The 26,161-nt window shown below is 32.6% G+C and overlaps 1 protein-coding gene across 1 annotated transcript in view; it reads right to left on the reverse strand.

Annotated features, from left to right (window-relative positions):
- The window catches only part of LOC145245756 (succinate--CoA ligase [ADP/GDP-forming] subunit alpha, mitochondrial-like), a 47,508-nt gene extending 22,227 nt beyond the window's left edge, over positions 1–25,281 (reverse strand). The window contains exon 1 of the mRNA XM_080107354.1: positions 25,139–25,281. Within this exon, the coding sequence (XP_079963480.1) occupies positions 25,139–25,172 (34 nt within the window). The 5' untranslated portion in view covers positions 25,173–25,281. The remainder of the gene's footprint in view (positions 1–25,138) is intronic.
- Between the last annotated feature and the right edge of the window lie 880 nt (positions 25,282–26,161).

Below are 26,161 nucleotides of genomic sequence, written 5' to 3' on the forward strand. Positions count from 1 at the left end.
TCTGTTTATGGTTTCAAATTGGCTATTTTTTTTTTTTATAATTAAGAATCATGTTGAGGAGACTAAGTTTTTGTTTATTATAGTTCCTTTTTGGTCCCCCGACAAAAGGAGGGTGAACCTGTAAATTCATCCTTGTCTGTTCGTCCATCTGTACTTTTCTCAATAACTACGCCTGGGAATTTTGAAATTTTGCACAAACATTAAACATGATATGAGTAAAATAGTAACAGAACAGATTTTCCGGGAAAACGTTTAGTCATTTCTTTTTTTGCATGGTGCAGAACTTAAATTTACATATGTTAAGGATTAAAACTGCACCGTTTGTTCATTTTCAACAGGATTTGACATCCTTTCGAGACTTTTTGGGCTAAATGGAAGGAGGGGGGGCAAATGCTGAACTTAGGCATTTTTTTTAGGCCTTGTTCACTGTGTACTCATGGGGGACCATGCATGCTTCACTTGCTAAAAGTTAACCAAAATGTGCAAGTGAATTGACATTTGTTCCTTTACAATTTATATATATTTAAAAAAAAAAAAAAAAAAAAAAAAAAAAAATTGAATTTTTAAAATCAATTCTTTTTAGTTTTCAAAGGTTAAAAAATTCGCTAAAATATTGTTTTAAATCCGTCGTTATTTGTTTTGTTTTATTTATGCGTTTTAAAAATTTTCAACTACAACACTGTTAGTATATATATATTTTCTTTTTACTCGCTATTTCAAAAGGTCTTTTACTTAATACTTCTTTTTTGCACTTAAAAATTGAAGAGAAAATGTATATGTGTATGCATACATATCTTTGTGGGGTGTAGAAATATTAGGTATAATATGCAGATACGATGCTATCCAACTTTGCAAGATTGACTTTTTTTTTTTTTTAATTTTTTATATTGCAATTTCACCCAAAACAAGGCACATTGCCACTTTGTTGTAGGGGCTACTATCAGGGACATAAGCTACAGGGGTACTATGTAGGGAGTTGGGCAACAAGATGTCGGTTCACATTACACTTGAACTTCTGCATGTCAGTACAGTTGGGGAAGCAGGAACTCTGAAGGGAATTCCAAAGTCCAGTGATTCTGAGGAAGAAACTACTGGAGTAGAAGTCTTTCTTACATCTAAGGATCTCTACTGTGAAGGAGTGCGATTTTGCTGCTTGCCGGGGTTGTCGGGGGTACTTACGTCAAGGGGGCACATGTGCTTGCAGTTCGTCAGAGAATTCACCATTTAAATACTTGTAAAACAGGCAGAGGGAGGTTACATTATGTCGATGGGACAGAGGCTGAAGCTTAGATAACAGTTCAGGACCTATTAGGTTGGCGACTCTTTTGAACCCTTTCTAGGAGTGAGAGACTAGTAGCAGATGCACCTATACCCCTTTTTTTGTAGATCATCCATCTTGGTCATAGAAACTGATATAAAACTTGTGTTTGTCACTAAAAATGGGCTTTGTAGGAGAGCGTGCTTTACATGTAATACAAGCACATACAACATGGCCATCTATGTGTACATATATCTCTACAAGACACTTAAGAAAGAAATGACACTGTATGGCTGTTCATACAAGCAATATGAAAAAGCATTAAAAAAAAAAAACAACCTTTCTTTAGCTCCTTTGAAAGTTTAGACACTCCTCAATCGTGATGAATCTAAGAATGTTTAGCGACATACTGATATACAGGGTGGTCAAAAAGTCAGGTAACATGTTAAAGGTAGAAAAAACAATATGATCCATTATAATCTCTATTCGTTTAATATTATTTGTTTAAATATTTGAGTGTAATATATAAACTACCCCTCCTGATTTCTGGCTTTGGGGCTATGTAAAGGATAGCGTTTATGGCAAGAAGCCTGATACAATAGCGTCTTTAAAGTTATTTATTGAAGAGGAGATTGCGCGGATATCAGCTGACATGATTACACGTGTTACACAATCAGTGGTTAATCGCTTCCAGCAATTGATAGAGAGAAATGGACGACAATTAACAAAATAAACATATTTCATATTTGTTTCATTTTATATTTCAATGTATGGTACTTAAATATACGTGTATTGCTAATATCGTTTTTCTTTAAAATGTTACCTGACTTTTTGACCACCCTGTAGTTGCAAAGGAATTAAGTACACACAAGATTGACATTGGTGCACTGGCTGAAATCATATTCAGCAATGAAGTTCAATTGACAGAAGCAAGGATTGAGTATATGCATTTCTGGAAGGGTAGACTAGAGGGAAAAACAGGAATAGGTGGAGTGGTACAGAGTCAATAAAATTGAGCAGCTACATGGTTTTAGTGACAAGATTTAACCATTCATCTCTTTATGACTGTCATTTTGGGGAATGTTTCAACTCTTAGCAGTGAGGAGGGGGGATATCATGTCCTTCAACCAAGATCTAAGGACAATACTAATCTTGATCCCAAAAGCTAACAAAATTTTTGGAACTTTAATGTCCGAGTGGATACAAATCATGAAATGAACCGCATTAAATATGGAGTGGGAAATGTGAATTGCAATGGTATTCACCTTCTTCAGTTCTGCTCAAAATTTAGTCTTGCCATCTGTAACACATTCTTACATCAGAAGGTTACCCATAAGGCAACTTGATCCACCCATAGTCAAAGTATGGACACATTCTTGATTATATTATTAGTTGAAGGCAAAATTTTTAGGAAGTGTGCATGGTAAGGGTTATGCGAGGTGTAGAGTGTGATTCAGAACACAAGTTTCTGTATGATAAATTAAAGCTTCATATGTGTAATTCTCACTCTCAAAGAATAAAAATTCCCAAACACATTGATATATCTAGATTAGACATGAGTGCATGTGGCAATCTTTAAGATGTGTTCAAGAATGTAGAGCTTGATGGTACACGAAAACAATTGGAGATTCTTAGTTTGAGGAAGCAAAATCATTTTGTTGAATGGCAATGACTCAGATGAACAAGATTACAGAAAAGAAAAATAGGCTATACCAGTGCACCCGCAACAGCAAGATATGTATGTAAAGTCTGCACTTCAGTGCAATATTCAGAAAATAAAAACAATGATGGCAGAATATTCAAAAAATAAATAAAAAATGTGCACCCGCAACAGCAAGATATGTATGTAAAGTCTGCACTTCAGTGCAATATTCAGAAAATAAAAACAATGATGGCAGAATATTCAAAAAATAAATAAAAAATGTGCACCCGCAACAGCAAGATATATATGTAAAGTCTGCACTTCAGTGCAATATTCAGAAAATAAAAACAATGATGGCAGAATATTTAAAAAATAAATAAAAAATGATATCAAATCCATGTAGCACTTGCGTAAGCAAGTCTGAAGACCATAATTCTCATCTATGGAACCATTAAGGTTCAAAAATGGGTCCCTCTTCCATAAAAGTCCCAAAGACATGAAATTAAACTGAACAGTTTTCAGATCTATCCTATAATCCGTCAGTGATCGATGATGAGATTCATAATACAATCAAGAAAATTAATATCGGGAAGTCAACTAAGCCTGATGTCATCCCTGTTGAGGTTCTCGGTTTTGGGGATGACAAAAATCGTTCCACAAGTTTAGCGATTAATATCAGACATACAGATAGGTGCATCTGTAGCAGTATCAGAAATTTGGGGGAATTTTTGACACCCCTAACAGAAAACTGCGATTAAAATATAGAAAACTCGTAATTTCTCTTTCTAAAGTGGGTTATTTATTTTCTTTATAGAATATGCTTCCAAAATAAACTATTTAAGTTGTTTAAAAAATAATAGAAATATTATTTTTCATTGTTTAAAAAACATTGTTTACAAAGTGCGTGCGTGCGCTCTAGGGAGCCATTTTGTTACGTAATGAAATCAATTGATTTTTATGAGATGAATATTTTTCAATTTTTAAACTTTAAAAATCTATCAAAATTTTCCTATTCGTTCAATTGTTACGTTTTTTTCAGGGTGAATGTAAAATTTTATGCTCTTTCCGATAAACTAAATATAATATTATAGACAAACGTTGTTTTATAAATTCACCCCCCCATTTTGGAATGTCTATGAGAAATTTAATAATTAATTTTGCTTGAAACGTTTTATATATCACAAATTGAAGATAAAACATGAATAAATAAAATACTCAAATTTAAAACAACAAAAGAATATTACTTATCTGGTAATTTACCGGTAAAGTCCAAAATTTAAATCCTTCTTTTTTCGATAACCACGTGTTTTTTTTTTGTTTTTGTTTTTTTACGTGGAAGCTTAAGTTTTGTTTAGAATGTTCCAGTAATTAATAGTCCATCAGTTGATATAATTATATTTAATTCCTGGTTTCCTTTTTTTCGATATATAAAAAAACAAAGACGAATTCGGGTAATGCAGATTTATAGTATAATAAAAAAAAATATTCAGGTATTTCTTTAAGATATTAAAAAAAGAAAAATACCATTGAACATCTGCGTCATATAGTAATCCGTCTTAATGAAAAAATGAAAACTATCAGATTTTGTCTACGATAGCGTCAAGGCACAAAAAATAAAAAAAAACCGGACAAGTTATCTCCCTTAAGTCAGGCAAAAACGTACTGCTACCGTCAATCTGTTCATTGCAATGTGGCCATAAAGTGGGTGCCCATTTGACGTCACATCATTATAGAAAAGTGACCCCCCACTTTGTGACCATTTGTAAAATTTTTTATCTTGGAAACTATTAGTTTCGTTTGCCGTATATATGTTTATTTATGTTTTCAGCGCCTCCGAAAACCTTTAAAAGTGGAAAATTTGAAGGAATATAATCCAATATCGAGATTATTAAGGTTTCTGAATTAGTGGTTTTTTTTTACACTTATAAGCCTCCGTACATAAGTAAGAGATAATTTTTCACTTTCCGGTGTCGTCACAACTTGCTTTAAAGACACGCCGTCGTCGCCGTGTGTTGGAAAAATCCTTCCATTTAAAAATACATGGATTATAATACATAAATATGAATAAATTCTCATACAGGAAGATTAAAAGAAAGCATATCTTACTCATTAACCAGGTAAGTTCTTTATTTTGCCGTTAAAATAATTATCGTAAGATTCAAGTAATGTTATTGTTCGAATGTTAAGTGTCACTTAAGTGAAGAAATCGACGGAAAAATAAATAAAATTGTTTATTTCTCTATTAAAGCTTTTATGATATTAAAATTTGGTCTTTGCTCGTTTTATTGAAATAAAATTTACGGGTTTAAATTACGTTTTACTATTATTAAAATCTGATAGAAAGATAGGTGTATATTCAAAATGGCGACTTCGCCTGCGAATATCCCCAAATTTCTGATACTGCTAGTGCATCTGTACCTCACGATTGGATGGATCCAACTTTGATGTTGTTATACAAGGGAAAAGGAACCTAATCAGTTTGTGGAAATTATAAAAAGTACAAACCTTAATGTGATTGAGTAAAGTATTTGCAAAAATCTTGCTTAACCACTTTACTATGAGAGTGTGCCAGTGTTATTCCAGAATGTCAAAAGGACTTTACATTAGGTCTTGGCATGATGGATACAATCTTTTTTGTCCAACAACTTCAGGAAAGTTCATCGAACAACGAATGTCATTATCATGATTTTGTAGACCCGATAAAAACTTTCAACATTTAATAGAGCAGCATTATGTACAATCCTCGGTAAAATTGGATATATATTTAGCAATGGCATTCTCCACCTTTAAAAACTGGAATGCCAGTGTTCTCATGTTTCCGAACTACTGGTAGAGTCTTTAATCCATCTTAATGCAACGTCAAAGATCTTCCAAACCCCTGTATGGTAACTTGTCTATGCCGATGACGCCATCTGCGTTGCCCACACAGAAGAGAAGATGCAAATGATAACATGCACAGGAGAAGATTCACATGATAATAGACTTATTCTTTCAAACGTGCCACCTTTGGATTCCCCATCAATCTAGAGAAAACTAAGGTAATGCTTAATATTTCCGAGGACTTCAGTATTTAGAGCCCAACATTTACACGAAGGTAGTTAGATAAAGTGGACTCATTAGTAAACTTTGGTAGCACTCTCTCCCGAGATGGATCCCTCAAAACAGATACTTTTAAAATTGAAGAGGTTAGTAAAGCCTTTCGTAGATTTGAAAAAGTGCACATGGTCAGACAGAGGCGGCATTACTATCAAAATAAAACTGTACACGAGCCATACATTTTCTATGTTCCGCATTCATCAAAGATATGAACTATGTATTGTAGATGCATTGAAGTTCTAGAGAGATTCCACCTGTCTCGGGAGGATCCTAAATATTAACTGACAATCATACAATGTTCTAGAGCAAAATGAACTGGCAAGCATTGTATATGCAGTCAAATGCACTGTGTAGGGCACTTAGGATGAGAGATTACAGGTTCTTTTAGCAACTGTTACATGGGAAACTGCTGCATGAAAAACGTCTGAAACACAAACCCAAGTTACATTTTAGCTTTGTAATAAAAACCTGAAAATCCTTCATATGAACATGGGAGACAGGGAGAGGATGGCTCTGGTACAAGTGTATCTGTGATGGCTTCAACAGATTTGAAACAAAGCATATGGAGTACTCCATTTTCAATCGTGGTTTGCAGAAACAATCGGCGCTATGCATCCCAACCACATTTCAATTTTACCATGTGTTTAGTTTATGCGGCAGAGTACCTGCCAAGAGCTTGTCTATCGAGTTACGAGATCCTATGGTATGAGTCAACTAAACAAGTGTGAAGCAACATAGATGTAAAAACGGAAATGTCATATCTATAGCAAGACTTGTAAAAATAAAATCGATCTGCGTGCCAACAAGCAGACATTGCAATTTTATAGGAACGGCCTTTATAAAAGTGGCAATCATCATATATACATGAATTATGTAAAAAGCCAAATAACAATGTTTTTCTTTTCTCCAAAATAAATTTATTTATCTTAAAGAATAAAAAATTTTTCATCAGGTTATGACATTGTTTTGTTTGTAAATCATATTTATATCATAGATATAAATCCCTTGTGGATAAGGTTCTATTGAGATGTTATTCATGGTTGGTTTTAAATGTTCTGTCTTGTGCCACACATGGCCGAGTTTTAGGCGTTATGACAACAGCATTTGTTTTTCCTTGTTGATTCTCAGGTATATATCCATTGATATCTTATGTTTTTATGGAGAATGATGTGATCCTCGGTTGATTAATTGTGTGTGTTGGATATATACTCAAGAGTCAAAACAATGAAAAGAATATGCTGTTGTCATAGCCCTAATCATAACCTGATGAAGACTTTTTAACAAGTCAAAAATTTGTTTTTTTCTTTAAGATAAATTATTTATTTTAAAGAAAAAAAAATAGACATTGTTATTTGGCTTTCTATTTTCTATAATATATTCAAATACAAGTGCCATTAGTTTTCTCACACACACACACACACACACACACACACACACACACACACACACACACACACACACACACACACACACACACACACACACACACACACACACACACACACACACACACACTTATAAGAACGAGAACACAATGATAAAACTAGGCTGAAGAGCAAGTGAAAGTTCTTAAGCATTATTCGCATAACACACATATTGACCTTCATTTACCAACTGATAAGATTTTTATTATTTTCACTTCAAAATCATTATTAGGAACAAAGAACTATGAAAATTTATCAAGTTGTAAATCAATTTTAACAAATTAATCTATGTTTAAGTAAAAAGTCTAAACTTGGAATGCTTAACAGAAATACAGCAAATAATGCTAGTATGTTTTTGTTTGATCATGTATTTAAAACTGAAATTATTAATTACATTTGTTTACTAAATTAAAATTTAATTCAAACGCTCAAGTAATTATGAATTTGCGTTGTCAATAGTTGTGTTCTAGTTTGAAGAGAAACTATGTCAGTTTTATATTGTGGCCGAGATAAATCCTATCTACTTGGAAGCCATTTGTAGTTGATATCGTATACATACACACCTGATTATATGTATTGAGAGGGTCATAATAATTGAAACAATGATCTATTCATATTAACAATATATCTTAAAATTTTCAATATCAGCATTGTTAAAGTTTATGCCTGCAATAAACAAGGAGTCAAGTAATTAAAAAAAATAAAAATAAAGTTTCATACCAAATTAAAAACATTTGCTTGAACTAGTTTGCTAAAATGTTTAAACTGGCAGATTAAAATCAATTTTCTGAAAACTTCACTACTACATTAGTAGGATTACGCTGATAGCATGTATAAGAAAGTTTTAAAACATGTGCATAACTTATTCTAAAACCTCTCTTCTCTACAAATCCCCAGTCACATTAGTTTTTCACCCCTCCCCATCTCTTTGGGGAACAATATAATAGAAAGAAAAGGTAAAATAAGTCATCAGATTAACCCCAGTGTTGCTGGAAAAATAATCAGTGGAACACCCCTCCCAACTAATTTGGTCCCTGGTGACCCTAAAAAATTTTACAGCATTTTTTTTTATCCAAAACTAGGTTGCCAACATAAGTCTTACATCAAATTCTGTAAGTGTATCCTTGGTAGTTACTGAATTTTAGTCAGACATTGACACTTTTCCTTTACATAGTAGACTAGCAGGACCTATGTCCTGGCAGAAATATAAAATAATGATTTAATTGAAGAGGGGGGGGGGACAAAAATATTAGAGTATTAATTCAGACAAAAAAAAAAAATCAGAAATCTCATTAGGAGTTAGGATTAAGCCAGGTCTTTATACGAAGATAAAAATCGTTTTTGGAATCTACATTTACACAAGTGTAAAAGATTCATAACTTTTAATAAATTATAATTGTATTAACTCAAATAGGTCACAAATTGTAAAGTGAGAAATTGTTTTTGACAAACATCTTAAATGCATTTCCATTCAAAAAACATGTTGATAAAACTAATTTGTTTTATGAAATTTGTTGATAAAATTGTATTCATGCAGATTAATTAGTAAATAAATTGATCTTTTTGCATTTTTCTTTTTCTTATTGCAAATGCTGACAGCAGCATTGTTGTTGGCTTAAGGGAAACAGGTAAAGCAAAAAATTAGGTTATAGTCAGTTAATGTACTTTCTAATTTCCGGCGTGGCTGCTTCCAGAAGCAGTGACAAGGCAAATTAGTTCCTTAACTTATTGTTCTTCAGTATTTCTATTGTGAACCAATTTATTGAAATCAAATATGAAAAAAACATTATTGAAAAGTATACAATAAAAATTAAAATTATACAGATAAATATAAATCTTTATTTGCACTTTTTATAATAAAAATAAAAAATAAGTCTTCATTTTATAGAAATATTTATGAAAATATAAAAATTAAGTTTTTTTTTTATTAAATATTTTTTTATTTGAATTTATATAACTTATGTTTATGAAATTATAAAAATAAAATTATTGGAATCAAAACAATAAAGTTTCAAACATAAAAAAACTTATCGAATACCTAATATTCCTAAAATAGTTTTAAAAGATTTTAAGTGTTTTTAATAATAAAAATAATTTCAGTAATACTTAATTAAAATAAGACTTTTCAATGATTATTGAATAAAAAAAAAGAAAAGAAATAAAAGAGAAATGAAAAACATAAAAAAAAGTAAAAAAAAAAAAAAGTACATGTACAAGGGAAATATAGGTAGGAGAGAAAAAAAAGCAAAGTAACTGATTTGCCTTGTCATCACTTCTGGTAGTAAATACACCAGAAATTAGGAAGTACGTTAGATGACTATAACGAAAAATTATTTTTGACTAACAGCCAAGTGTATTTTGTTTAATAAGACTTTAAAAAAGTTGTGAATATGGATCCACTCCTAAGAAAAATAAAGAAAATGTTTTTGTCGTCATGGTCTACCATGGCATCAAAGATATTTTTGTTTTTGTTCTTAAACAGCATTTGATTAGAAAAGTACGTATTGCGGTGAAATAGTGTAATCAAATGCAAATGATAACTAAGATGAACGTAAGCAACCAAATGTATTCGATACAACCTGGGAGAGAGAAAAGTTATGTTCTTATACAAATTCTACGAGGAGAAAAAAAAAATTTAAAAACAAAAAAATAAATAAATAAATGTGTGCAAACTGTATTTTACACATCGACGTACAAAATCAAAATGCATAAACGCGTTTGTATGCACATCGTCTGCGCATATACTATCTTAAATAAAAACAATTATATTTCCAACGAATCAGAAATCTTTCTGAATTTATTTGAAATGTTTTTTCTGGGAGCTACCTAAACCCTTTAAAAGCCAAATTTTTCTTCAATAAATCAGTGGAACCCAGTTAACCTGAATCTGCAGATCAGTGTCACTGGACACTCATCTCTGGGATATCTCTCTCCACTTACATGCACAAACAACTCGACTTTATCGCCTGTCACTCTGTTAAACTTATTCATTGAAATATTTCCAATCCTTCTGACTGAAATATCTCACCAACAGAAAAGCACATTGACTCTTATAAACTTTCAATGAATTATAATTTATTTAACTGAACAGTTTTGAATATGATTTTCTTGACATCTAAAACTCACGGCTATTAATTAATCAACCCAGATTAACTAATGTCTCAGCTAATGAACCCTTTTGTTTTTACAAGAACTCTAAAAATATTCAGGAACATTCTATGTTTTCCTATAGCTGTAAGCCTCTCATTTTAAACATACATAAAATATCTCATGAATATAAGATTTCTAAACTCATTTTCTGTTTACATGGTGACATTGTTTTAATTTTCTCACATTTAATAACACCTGTAAATCTTTCATTGAAAATATTTCTCTGAATCCGGCTCATCCCAAAAATATTTCTTTCCCATTATGAAACACCTTAAAATAAAACTCCAAAACTGGTGTGAACATTTCCCTAAAAATCAAAGCACCCCAAAAGTGAAGGAAGTAACCCATATTTAGGTCGTAAAAGTATCAGCAGGAAAATATTAATAAACAAGTCAGAAAATAAAATAATGATGGCAGTTTCAAGAAAACATATCCTATGAAGATGATCTTCCCTGGTTTAATGTAGTAGTGATGATGGAAGTACGTTTTTGTGCAAGAGTAAAAATTACTTCCTTTATATATTACAATTTTAGTGGAATCAGGCAAGTCAAAAAAAAATGTAGAAAAGTGAACCAACAAGCATATATTTTTCAAAAACACATCAAGAATCGACATAAAGTGTGAGCAGTCAAATTCTATATACCACTTATGTTTACTGAGCTATAATGTCTGAATGCAGAAGTGGGGGGGGGTTCGACTTTACATTATTATAATAACGATTATCAAATGAATCCCATTGTGAACTTTGTTTTGTAAAAATAATGTCAAGTTTAATAACTTTAGTAAGTCTTCCAGATAACCATTTTTTTTTGTGAATACAAAATAAAATCGAAAGTGGTTCAATATCAAATAATCATGAATAATCCTATTAAAAAATATTTTAAGTCTTACCATAGTAAAAGAAAAGATTTTTCAATATGAGAGAAATCAAAATTGTAAACAAGAGATTGTGAAAAAAAAAAAAAAAAAAAAAAAAAAAAAAAAAAACTTATTTCTGGAAAAAGAAAATACATTGAATTTTCAATAAAAATATTTAAACACTAATTGGAAAAAAAAATTAAAAAACGGTTGATATCAGATAAACAATTCAACTAAAATAAAAAAAATGAAAATACATGCTTTCCGATTCTTGATACCCCCCCTCCAAAAGGAAACAAAAAAAACAAATAAAAAACAAAACTGGATCCCTCACCCTGCTAAAAAAACTTGTTTGTTTACAGTGAAAGATGCAATATTTGTTTATGAACCTTAAAATGTTTTGCCTTCCCAGAGGGTCAAGTTTGGTAAGGTTGATTTTTTTTATATGGGAAAAATCTAGCTCCCTAAAAGGAGCACATTGGGTGATACAAAAATTAAAATTGTCCCAGTCAAGGACTTTTGATAGAACATATACTATACTGAATTATTTATTTGGAAAATGACAAATTTTAAATTAGACAATGCCATCAAAAGCATGAGAATGGAAGCAGTCGGTCATCCTGTCTACATTACCGTTACTACAATCTCAAATTTTAGTTGCTCTAATTGTTGGCATTTAATACCACACTTGAATATCAGTCCGAAAGTCAAGTGTTTGTTCAGCATAAGTTCCATCATAGGTTGAATTGAAGCTGCTTTATACAGATGGTAATACATGTGGTCACTTCGAAAATATTATGGCAAAGATATCCTAGTGGGCATTTTGCCTGCAAAGAAATAATGTTACGTTGTATAACCTGGAACAACAACAATTACGATTAGCAGATGCTTCGCTGCCTAAAAAGTGGATATTTTAAGCTGGTTTTAAGCTCATTTGTTGCTGCAGAGCTTTTTTTTTGCCTTCATGATTTGAAGTTAATTTTTTAAATTGACGTGAACACTACTTACAAAGCTGTTTAAGCGTGATCTTAAAGAGAAATGCTTCCCAACACCCTGGAAAACCTCATCAATAGGTCTCGTATTTAGAAATTCAGGTGATATCTCCCTCTTAATATATATAGACCAATAAGTTTCCTGTATATCATGAGTAAGTTGCTGGAATCTGTTAAATAGAGAAGTAGTCAACCACCTCAGCAAAAATAACCATCCTCAGTGACATGCAGTATGGTTTCCGTTCTGCTAGATGTACAGCAGATGTGCTCAGTTATATCTTATAGCATTAGCGACTATCGACAGCGGTTTCCTTTCTAGACATATCAAAGGCTTCTGATAGAGTATGGCATAAAGGTCTACTCCACAAAATCTCCAGCTACTGTATAGCTGGAAATGTCTTTTCACAATCATTTCTCTCTGATAGATTCATAAGAGTGAGGAGTGGTTGATGGGCAGAAATCAGAAGCTCACAGTATTAATGCTGCAGTTCCTCAGGGGTTCATCCCGAGCCCAACTCTCTTTTTGATCTACATAAATGATCCAAATCACATCTTAATATCATTCGTAGACATTTATGCTGATGACACTGCCATGTATGGCAACACTTCACAGGCCGTAAACGACCAAGTTCTCTGATTCTCTCTCCTCTGATCTTAATCATGTGGTGCAATGGGGAAAGAGGTGGCTGGCTAATTTTAATGCATCCAAAACCCAAGATTCTATCTTTCCATCATCAACGCTTTGATGCCCGTCTGGCATCAATCAAAATGAATGGCTCTCGTCTTTGGAGAGGCTCCATATTTTAACAAGCTTCTAAGTCTGACCTTTACTCCTGATTCGAAATGGAACATGTACATCAAATCCATTGCCAAAGCTGCTGAAAAAATGGTGGGATCGTTCCACTGCTCCAGTAGATATTTCACTCTGGATGCAATTCTCTACTTATATAAGAGCCAAGTACATCCAAGGATAGAGTACTGGGAAGAAGCTGCTAGAAGTGGCTTATCCTGCCTTGACAGAGTTCAAAGTAAACTTCGTAACTTAGTGGGGGATGCCCTTTTCTCTTCCCTGCAATCTCTTTCCCCACAGAAGAGACATTGCGAGCCTGTCTCTGCTTTATTATTTAATGGCAAGTAATCATCTGAGCTCCAATCTATGGTCTCCCGATTTGACTTTCATGAAAAATACTCGTCTGGCTGAAACCACTATCCATAACTCCCCCACTCTTTATCTGTGCCTAAACCTAAACGTAGATTCCATGAACAAAACTCCTTTCTTAGAACTGCATGCCTGTGGAACTCAGTTGGAAAGCAGGAAAACTAAACAGATTACAATGTGGTTGTCTTCAAGTCCAACGTGAACAAATTCTTGATCAGCCATCCCCTTAATTCACTTTATCAAATTTCCACAACTAACGATTACTACATGTTCCCCTTGACCACAGTATATTTATTAACCCTTCTCTCGAGGCTTTGATAAAGTGGTGACTCCTTTGCAAAAAAGGATACGTCAATAAAAAGTCAAAAGATAAAATTATAGAGGAATAAAAAGGCGAATCAAATGCGGTATAGGTTGTTTAAACAGTTACATTTAATTTAGCTTAAATTTACAATTTTTGAAAAAATGCAAGTGTGGACTTCCTTTTTTTGCGCCACTATATATATATGTGTGTGTGTCATCCCATACAGTACTGTTTCGCTGTATCAGTTCATCAGTGCTGTTAGACTAGCATCGGATGTTGAAGTGATTAAAAAATATAGAAAATACAAATTTTTGATGTATGTATTTGTCACCAAACAAAGATGTCATATTCCAAAAATCATGTAAATTGATCAAGTAGTTTTCATTTTGAAATGAGGAAATCAAATTCTATGAATAAGACAGGAGAGAACTGGGAAATTTCATGTTTTTTTTAAATGTGTTAAAATTCAACAGGCAATAACTCAATTTCACTACTGGGATTCATGGGCCATGTTATTTCATTATTATTATTAATAGCTAATCGGATCACAATGCAACCCCCCCCCCCATTTTGTTTTCTTTTTGTCTTTTTCAATGGATTATTATCGACTGACACTAATCTACCAGATTATATATAAAAAAAAAATTGGGTTGCTTATGCACTTTTGTTACCGTGCTAGTTTTAAATAGTTTTTTTTCAGCTTAAATTCAAGTTTCACATTTAAAATATTTTTTTTTTTTATTAAATTGTTAGGTGAAAGCAGAGTAGTTACAAAACACCCTCCCATGTTAAGAATGTTTTCCAAAATAACGTTATTTCAGCACAGTAACAAAAGTGCATAAATACCAAAAATTGCAAATGTGTTAGCAAACAAAATGGCGAGGAGTAAAAACAATACGGAATACATTGGATTGTCCATTGGTTCCAATATGGGGGATCGATTTACTAGAACGTTGTATTAAAAACCAAGTACCCTACAGCTATTTAAATATTGAATTTCTTGCTTTGTTTTTATAATCTAGAAGATAAGTATTCAATCGATAATAATTTGCTGGAAAAAAAAAAAAAAAAAGTAAATAAAAATACACTGGCATGTGTGCATTGTACAAGTCCCCCAATCGCTAAAAATCATAAAATTTACCAATTCAATTTTCTTAAGACAAAAAACTACTTGATCAATTTACGTAATTTTTAGAATATGACATTTTTGTTCCATGACAAGTACATACAGAGATTTTTCGCCATTCACTAAAATCATGGCGTGAGTTTATTGCGAGAATTTTTTTTTGTTGGATGTTGAGGAATCTTTTTGAATTAAAATCCATTGAGAAATACACATTTTGTATTGAGAAATATACACTCTAAACATGTAAACAGGAGATGTACGAAGAGGTGGTCAAAAAATTAAGAATATGTTATCAATTTTTCCAACCTTCATGTATTTAACAGTCAGCTCGTCTCCATTTGTCTTTCACATATCGATAAACATTGTATGATTTTCAAACCACTTAAACGTTTTAAAGTGAGTAAAACCACTAAAAACTTTCGGATAGGTAGAAGAGCAACTTATCTTGCTTTGATAATATTTTTTTTTAACCACTTTTTCGTACGTCTGTGGATTGTAATAAACCCATGTTTACATATTTAAAGTATATATTTCTCAAATGGATTTTAGGTGCTTGTGCATTTATGTTACTGTGCTATTTTTTTTTTAAATAGTATTTTCAAGTTAAATCCAATTTTTAATTTCTGTTTATTAAATTGTTAAATCAAAATACAAAATAGTAACAAAACACCCTCCCTTCCGCATGCTAAGAACAGCTTTTTAAATAACATTTTATTTCAGCACGGTAATATAGGTGCATAAGTACCATTTTTATTTTTAAGTGTAATTCTAAATAAGCACCCCCCCCCTTTTAAATGGTCGCCACGGCGATTTTGTCACTACTACAGGATGTCTGAAAATGATTTTGAAATTTTACAACTGAATCTGAAATTACTATCTGGTTAGAATTAAAAACAAAACTTTGTTGCCACTTTTTGACAGTCTTGCAGTTAACTCCCGACAAAGTTCGACAACTCTAGAAGGGTCACATACATCAGTATTTTACACTGTCAAATCACGAATATTACGAATTATTAGTTTTAAAATAATAAAAATTATTAAAGTTTTAAAATAAAAAAATATATAATTAATATAAAATATAATTAATATAAAAAAATGAAAATTTGTTCCATTCCCATCTAATCATGCAGTGATAATGGTTGAAATCGCCCTAAACTCTAGAGCCAAAACTGAAGAGGCAGTGCTCAAAACAACGAGATATTATAAAAAGGCTGACTGGGAAGCCAGAGATCTTATCAGAAATGCTCCATGGGGAAATATTTTTTCTCTTCCTGCTGAACAGTGCGCAAACGAGACCACCGAATGGTTCAAAACTGCAATCGAAGCACATGTTCTCATGCGGAAAAATTATAGCAAGCCCCACTCTCCCTAATGGTTTACTTCGACTTGCGCTACTGCCATTGCTCAAAGGCAGCATGCATACCACAGATTTAACCGACATAAGTCCAGTTCAAACAAACAGAAGTATATAGAAGCTAGAAGTAACGTTAAGAAAGAAATAGCGACAGCTAAGAGAGAATTTACGGAAACCACTAAAAAACGCATCGAAGCACAAAAATTAGGAACTCGTGACTTCTGGAAAATCTACAACAGTGTAGTAAATAATGGGCAATCAATTCCCCCACTAACCAAAATTCACGAGGTTGTTTGCTCAGCAACAGAGAAGGCTAACATGCTTGCCAGTCGGTTTGCTTCAAACTCCACACTGAACCCTTCCAACCACCCTATGCGGATAGACGCCACACTAGACGATCTGAAAATCACCCCTGCTCAGGTGCATGCTATCATAAAAAACCTTGACACTTCAAAAGCATGTGGACCGAATCTCATCCCAGCTGTGCTATTAAAAAAGTGCTCAGCCGAAGTAGCTCCAGTTCTCTCCAAACTCTACAACAAATGCCTTAATGAATCTTACTTTCCGGGCTGTTGGAAAACTGCTTCAAGAATTCTGGTGAAAGAATTGACCTATTGAATTATCGCCTCATTAGCCTCCCTTCCACCAAATTTTGCCAAAATATTTGAGACCTTAATTAACCATCACCTTACAGATGCTAAACTTCTGACTGACCAACAATATGGATTTAGACAAGCCCGTTCCACAACAGACATCCTAACTGTAATCTCTGAATGTATATACCATTCACTGGACAAAGCAGGGGAGGGCAGAGCGGTAGCTCTAGATATATCTAAGGCTTTTGACAGGGTCTCCTCAGGAAAATTAGATTATACGGTATCACTGGTAGAATACTTAACATAATTAAATCCTTTTTAGATAAGAGAAAAATCCAAGTTGTCCTCGACAGTCATACATCGAAACAATGATATAAATGCGGACCTCTACTGTTCCTGATATTCATCAATGACCGACAAAATTGCCTCCGAGATGGGTATATATGCTGACACCACACTCTATAACAGGCATGAAAGGAAAACAAATGGACACATATCTAAAGAAATGGTAGAAACACTAGAGGATGACCAATCTGTAGTGGAATGGGGACAAAAATGGATGGTCATGTTCAATGCCGCCAAGACTACACTAGTTCCATTCAATAATTACAAGAAACCTTCTCTACCACCTATAGCAATGGTCAACGACTCTTTATCTGAGAGTACATCTTTAAAACTGCTTGGCCTAACGTTCACAGGAAACATGAGTTGGAACAATTACATTGAAGGCATCGCCAGGGCCGCTGCAAGGAAGGTGGGCTCTCTCTACCGTGCTAGAAAACTACTAACACCCGAAAGTATCTTGTACCTCTACAAAGCCACCATTCACCCATGTATGGAGTATTGCTGTCATATTTGGGCTGGTGCATCTGCTACTAGTCTCTCGCTCCTTGACAAGGTTCAAAAGAGAGTCGCAAATCTGATAGGCCCTTAACTGGCATCTAAGCTTCAGACTGTCCGATCGACGAAACGTTGCATCCCTTTGCCTGTTCTACAAGTATTTTAATGATGAATGCTCTGACGAACTGCAAGCACTTGTGCCCCCACGACGTAGACACCCTCGACAAACCCAACCGGCAGTTAAATCCCACCCCCACACAGTAGAGATCCCTAGATGTAGAAGATCTTTCTACTCCAGTAGTTTCTTCCCCAGAACCGCTAGACTTTGGAATTCCATTCCAGGTCCCTGCTTCCCCAACTGTACTGACGTGCAGAAGTTCAAGTGCAACATGAACCGACATCTTGCTGCCCAAATCCCTGTAATTACCCCAGTAATTGTTGCCCCTGATAGTAAACCCCCTACACCAAAGTGGCAATGTGCCTTGTTTGAGGTGAAAATGTAATAAAAAATTTTTTAAATATATATATATATATATATATAATAATGGAAGAGTTGTGGAGACGGCGTGAAAAAGGACACGCATTTCCACGAATTATTAAAAGCATAAGACAACAATACACTTTTTAAGAAATGCTCGATTTTCAAAGTTGTTTTATTTTGTATAAATTTATATTTTGTTACGTGGTTCATTACTCCAGATTTTATTTTGTTCGTTTTTCTGTTAAGACAATAATACTTTCTAAAAACTGTTTCATTTTTCTGTAATGAAGTTATAAATATATAAAAATGTATATTCTATTTGTTTACTTTATTTAATCAAGTGCTTACTTCCAATATTAAAATATTGGATAAAGTTTCAGATTAGGTCCACCTCCACAATTTTCTCTTAATGGTTTTCGGCCATGCTGAGTACGAAAATCGCCTTGAAATTTTGCAGAAATAATTAGTTATCGAGATATAAAAAGTTGTATTATGCATTGTATTCTTTGGCGGCCATCTTTATTACGCACGTAGATTTGTTTATGGTGCGCGCACGCGCGTAAAGACGATGGCCGTTATACAAATACGAACACAATGCATAATACAACTTTTATATCTTGATAACTACTTATTTCTGCAAACTTTCAATGCGATTTCCGTATTCAGCATAGTAGAAAACTTATAAAAGTCGTCATTTAAAAGAAAATTGTGGAGGTGGACCTAATCTAAAAAAAAAAAAAAAAAAAAAAAAAAAATACCAAATATTTTTTTGGTACTGGTCGCGGTAAGAGTTCCCTGCCGAACACCCTCAAAAAACAATGACTTCTCCCTGCGCAGCCGCAAAGGACATGTTTTAGTTGCCATAGTAACAACTTTTTATCGACATTGTTTTACTGTTTATGAATATTGAAATAAAATACATTACTACACATTAATAATATCTCACTTTTATCGACTTTTTAAAACTTTTTTTACTCTTTTTAAATGACAACGTTAATGTTTATGAATATTGAAATAAAATACATTACTAAACATTTATTAATATCTTTCTTTTTTTTTTACTGTTTATGTGTCAATTTTATCGACTTTTTCTTTTCTTATATTGAAATATTATATATATGAAATATTGAAATTATTCTTATATTGAATATTGAAATAAAAGACATTACTACACATTTATTAATAATATCTTTTTTTTTTTACTGTTTTACGTTTTGTGTCACTTTTATCGACTTTTTCTTTTCTGTTTTAAATGACTACGTTTTACACATTTATTAATAATATCTTTTTTTTTTTTTTACTGTTTTACTGTTTATGTCTCACTTCTATCGACTTTTTCTTTTTTAATAGCATTTTCTTAAAATGAATATTAAAATAATTTCCCAACTTTTTTCATTTCTATGTGTTTTTAGTTTTGTGTGTTGAATGAAACTTTTTTTTTTTTCATTAAAACAATAGTTATCGACCCCGGTTCTTTGGCTGACAAACGACATCTGTCGGCGGTTCTTGAAACTAAATTACACGCATTCGCTTCATGTTACTGACATGCAGAAGTGCCAATGGTGCCATAGGTGTTATTGTAAATTAACACTCTTAGCTAATTCCGTAAAATGAGATTCTACTTTTTTAGGCGAACTTGCACCCTCCCCATGTTAAGAATGGCTTTTTAAATAATAACGTTATTTCAGCACGAAAAAAACATTAAACTTTAAGCTTAGAAATACGACTTAAAATATAGCGCGGATCATAAGTGCACCAGCACCCATTTTCTTATTAATAAATGTTTAGTAATTATTTTTCTTTTAATATTCATAAACAGTAAAAACGTCGTCATTTAAAAAGAAAATGCTATTTAAAAAAGAAAATAACATTGATTAAACGTAAGTAAATTTATTATTCTATCACCATTTTGTGGTAAGTAAATTTCAAGAACCGCCGACAGATGTCGTTTGTCAGCCAAAGAACCGGGGTCGATAACTATTGTTGTAATGAAAAAAAAAAAAAAAAAAGAAAAAAAAAAAAGTTTCATTCAACACACAAAACTAAAAACACATAGCAATGAAAAAAGTTGGGAAATTATTTTAATATTCAAGAAGATATTAATAAATGTGTAGTAATGTCTTTTATTTCAATATTCAATATAAGAATAATTTCAATATTTCATATATATAATATTTCAATATAAGAAAAGAAAAAGTCGATAAAATTGACACATAAACAGTAAAAAAAAAAAAAAAAAAAGATATTAATAAATGTTTAGTAATGTATTTTATTTCAATATTCATAAACATTAACGTTGTCATTTAAAAAGAGTAAAAAAAGTTTTAAAAAGTCGATAAAAGTGAGATATTATTAATGTGTAGTAATGTATTTTATTTCAATATTCATAAACAGTAAAACAATGTCGATAAAAAGTTGTTACTATGGCAACTAAAACATGTCCTTTGCGGCTGCGCAGGGAGAAGTCATTGTTTTTTGAGGGTGTTCGGCAGGGAACTCTTACCGCGACCAGTACCATTTTTTTTTGGTATTATTATACAAACACCGTGACAGCGAATTAGTAAAATCGGTACTGGTCGCGGTAAGAGTTCCCTGCCGAACACCCTCCAAAAACAATGATGTCTCCCGTTTCTCCCGCGCAGCCGCAAAGGACATGTTTTAGTTGCCATAGTAACACTTTTTATCGACATTGTTTTACTGTTTAAAGACATTACTACACATTTATTAATAATATCTCACTTTTAATCACTTTTATCGACTTTTTAAAACTTTTTTTTTTTTACTCTTTTTAAATGACAACGTTAATGTTTATGAATATTGAAATAAAACATTACACATTTATTAATATCTTTTTTTTTTCTTTACTGTTTATGTGTCAATTTTATCGACTTTTTCTTTTCTTATATTGAATATTGAAATAGAAGACATTACTACACATTTATTAATAATATCTTTTTTTTTTTTATTTTTTTTTTTACTGTTTTACTGTTTGTGTCACTTTTATCGACTTTTTCTTTTATGAAACTTATCGGCGGTTCTTGAAATTTACTTACCACAAAATGATGATAGAATAATAAATTTACTTACGTTTAATCAATGTTATTTTCTTTTTTAAATAGCATTTTCTTTTTAAATGACGACGTTTTTACTGTTTATGAACATTAAACTTTAAGCTTAGAAATACGATTTAAAATATAGCGCGGATCATAAGTGCACTAGCACCCATTTTCTTATTAATAAATGTTTAGTAATTATTTTTCTTTTAATATTCATAAACAGTAAAAACGTCGTCATTTAAAAAGAAAATGCTATTTAAAAAAGAAAATAACATTGATTAAACGTAAGTAAATTTATTATTCTATCATCATTTTGTGGTAAGTAAATTTCAAGAACCGCCGATAAGTTTCATAAAAGAAAAAGTCGATAAAAGTGACACAAACAATAAAACAGTAAAAAAAAAAAAAGATATTATTAATAAATGTGTAGTAATGTCTTCTATTTCAATATTCAATATAAGAAAAGAAAAAGTCGATAAAATTGACACATAAACAGTAAAGAAAAAAAAAGATATTAATAAATGTGTAGTAATGTTTTATTTCAATATTCATAAACATTAACGTTGTCATTTAAAAAGAGTAAAAAAAAAAGTTTTAAAAAGTCGATAAAAGTGATTAAAAGTGAGATATTATTAATAAATGTGTAGTAATGTCTTTAAACAGTAAAACAATGTCGATAAAAAGTGTTGTTACTATGGCAACTAAAACATGTCCTTTGCGGCTGCGCGAGAAACGGGAGACATCATTGTTTTTGGAGGGTGTTCGGCAGGGAACTCTTACCGCGACCAGTACCGTAAAATCTTTTACGTAGTATTCTGTTACGTTTCGGTGTGCTGAACACGAATATGAAAACTGGGTTAGGGTACATTTTTTTCTACTAATTCGCTGTCACGGTATTTGTATAAATTTACCTTTTTTTTTATATTAATTACATTTTTTTATTTTAAAACTAATTCGTAAATATTAGTGATTTGACGGTGTAAAATACGGATGTGACCCTTCTAGAGTTGTCGAACTTTGCCGGGACTTAACTACCAACTTTTTTTTATGATCTTGGAATACTCAGATCGAGTGCACCCTTTGTACTTTGTCATTATTAATTTTAGTTTATTTTAATTACTTTTTTTTTAGTTTATTTTTCCATATTGCCACTCGGGCCCAGGCTTAAGGAAGGACAAGCGATTTTATTTTTAATAACTGTTAACACTAACAGTAAGGAAAGGGGTGGGGTTAAGTAAATTAAGTTAATTAACATTTTGGGAGGGGGTGCTTACTGCTTAAGATTGATTTTTATAAATATGTCAATTTAAGCAAAAAACAATATTACATTGTCATGTCCAAATAATTAATATATCCAAAAGTTACGAAAATTCATCCAGCAAGACAACTGTTATCGTGTTCTTAGTAAAAAAAAAAAAAAAAAAAAAGTCTATTGCTACAGGGTACACAGTTAGTCGCCATTAAAATTTAATATAAATTAGGCGTTCCGAGTTATCACTCCTGTGTGTGTGAACTCTTCACCACCTACTTTATAACATCTAAGAAAAAATGCAATTTTACCCAATTTTCCGTAAGAATTACTTTTAGTTATAAATAACTTTCTACGAGATGAAAGTGATTTTGTGATATATTACTATTTTGGACAAGTCGATACTATTTTTGCTTAAAAATATGACAGTTTATCACCGAAAATGGGGACGCCATTTTTTCGGACACCTGTCGTCAAACTAAGAAGGAGAAATCAGTATTTGAAACTATGACTGAAGCAAAGCATGAAATAAAAAAAAAAAATTAAAAAAAAACAAACAAACTAGATGATGATTACTTCCGGAAAGAAGTAATTACTACGTGCTTCCTGCCTCACCCAGCGTAGTAGTAGTACCTCATGTTAAGAACGGGTTTCGAAGTTCGAGGTGTTTATTCCGAAAGCCGTTCTTAACATGAGGAGGTTAGGGGTGTTTATACTATGCTGGGGCACGTAGTAATTAGTTCTTTCCGAAAGTAATCATCATCTATTTTTTTTTTTTTAAATTTATTCCATGCTTTGTTCATAGTTTAAAATACCGATTTCTCCCTCATTTTGACAACAGGTGCCCGAAAAAAAAAAAATGGCGTCTCCATTTCCGGCGATAAACTGTAGAAGTACCAAAATGATATTGTTATTAAAAAAATCGATCTGTTGACTATCTTAACATGCACCCTTTTTATCAAAGTTAAATCAATTATCAATATCATTAATGTTAGAAATCGGGTTTGTATTACTGTCTGTACACAGATTCGAAAAAGTTGTCAAAAAACAAATATATAACAAATAAATTTTATCAAAGGCAAGATAAGTTACTCTTCTACCTAACTGGATATATTTTTCGTTTTTATTCAATGTAACATGTTTATTCAGCTCGAAAAACAGTGTTTACCGATGTATTGTAAAATTCAAGATGGCGCCTCCTCCTCACCCCTCTTTAACACGGTAAGTTTGGGAAAAGGTGTTATAAATAAAAAACTAGAAAAAATACTATTAAAAACCCGCCGAATATATGTCACGGTAACATATATTGAGCGAGTTTTTAACAGTATTTTATCCAGTTTTTTATTTATAACACCTTTCTCAAACTTACCGTGTTAAAGAGGGAGATAAGTTACTTTTCTACCTAACTGGATACATTTTTTGTGTTTTTATTCAATGTAACATGTTTATTCAGCTCGAAAAACATGCAGTGTTTACCGATGTATAGGAAAATTCAAAATGGCGGCCGACTCTCTCTACGAGAGGGTAAGTTTGGGAAAAGGTATTATGAATAATAAACTAGACAAAATACTGTTAGAAATTCGCTCAATATATGTTACCGTGACATAAGTTGACATATATTCGGTTGTTTTTTAATAGTATTTTGTCTAGTTTATTATTTATAACATCTTTTCCCAAACTTACCGTGTTAAAGAGACAGTCGTGCAGTCGCGTGCGCCATTTTGAATTTTCCAATACATCGGTAAACACTGCATGTTTTCGAGCTGAATAAACATGTTACATTGAATAAAAACACAAAAAATATATCCAGTTAGGTAGAAAAGTAACTTATCTTGCCTTTGATAACATTTATTTGTTATATATTTGTTTTTTTGACAACTTTTCCGAATCTATGTGTACAGTAATACAAACCCTAGAAATCAATTATCAATAATTGATATTATCAAAGGCTAGGAATATTAATTAGGCTTAATACGTCATTTTCTTGGGGGGGGGGTGAATTTAAGTCAATATAGTTAAATTAAGCGAGAGTCTAGTATTATGCCTCAATCGTGCATCCGCAAATCGTATTTCTCGAAAGGTACACTATTCCAGAATCGAAAAAATAAAAAAAAAAATAATGGAAGGTCACCTATAGACTAGAGACAAGATAGAAAGAGCGTCTTAGTGTCAATAGGGAAATCTAGAGACAAGTATTAACGAAAAGAATTAATAATCATCTTCTAGGTTAACTAAATGTATTTAATAATAGAATAATAAAAATACCGGCTAGGTCAAGGTGAAAATATTTGTCAAGGTAATAGGATAAAAAAAAAAAAAAAAAAAAAATGAACCGGAGTTTTTGTTTGTTTGTTTTTTTTTTTCCATACACTACAGGTACTTCACTCGCTTTCCTTTCTCAATCTGGCAATTCTAATCGTGTCAGAGAGGATGAAAATGGCACATTTAGAAATAAAATAAATTTATGTTAACCTGTTGTCTCATAGGCTTTTTCGAATAAATTACAACGGCGTTATTCGAACTAAACAAGAAGAAAACGTCGTCGGAGCTTACCTAGTAATCTACCGAGAGCTCTGCAGGCAGCCATGTTTGTGCACGTGATGTGATCGGACCAATCGGAGCTGTGCAACAACTTTTCACCGAGTCGCTCGCGTTATAATGCTGGTAAGCGTTCACTATTTAAAACTACGGATGAACGTACAAGTAATTATCTCTTTCAACACACACACACACACACACACGCATTTTCCGTAACGCTATTTATTTAGCAAACCATGTGATCATGTAACAGACTAGCCAAGCCTAAACTTAGGTGCCTATGTATATAACTGTGACTATAGCGTGAAAATAATTACTAATTCTTTTTTTTTTTTTTTTTACATGGAGGTCACCACACCACTTATCAAGGCCCGGAGGCCACGCAGGGATAAGGGTTATTGCGTGTACAATTGGAGATTTGATAGAGTGTCTTACTTAAGAGGGCAGTTTGTCAGGATTTGTTATGTTGGACTTGAAGACATTCAAGTTGTAGTCAGGTGGGAAACAGGCAAACAGAAGAGAGTTCCACAGTCATGCACTTCTGAGAAAGAAGCTCTGCTCATGGAATCTACATTCGGATTTAGGCACAGATAAAGAGTGGGGAAAATTATTGACAGTAGTTTCAGCCAGACGGGTGTTTATCGTGAAAGATTGGCGAGGGGGGACCAGAGATTGGAACTCAGACAAGCACTTGCCATGGAAATAATGATAAAACAAAGACAGGCTTGCAATGTCTCTTCTGTGGGAGAGAGGTTGCAGGCTAGAGAAAAGGGCATCCCCCACTAAGCCACGAAGTCTATTTTGTACTCTGTCAAGGCAGGATAGGCTGTTTTTAGCAGCACCTGCCCAGATGTGGCAGCAGTACTCCATCCTTGGACGTACTTGGCTTTTATACAGATAGAGAATTGCATCAGTAGTGAGATATCTTCTGGAGCGGTAGAAGTATCCCATCATTTTCCCAGCACCCTTGGCAACAAACCTGATGTACGTGTTCCATTTCAGATCAGGAGTAAAGGTCAAACCCAGAAGCTTATCAAA

Source organism: Euprymna scolopes, chromosome 23, assembly GCF_053919585.1.
Source record: "Euprymna scolopes isolate OS-2025 chromosome 23, ASM5391958v1, whole genome shotgun sequence".
NCBI lineage: Eukaryota > Metazoa > Mollusca > Cephalopoda > Sepiida > Sepiolidae > Euprymna > Euprymna scolopes.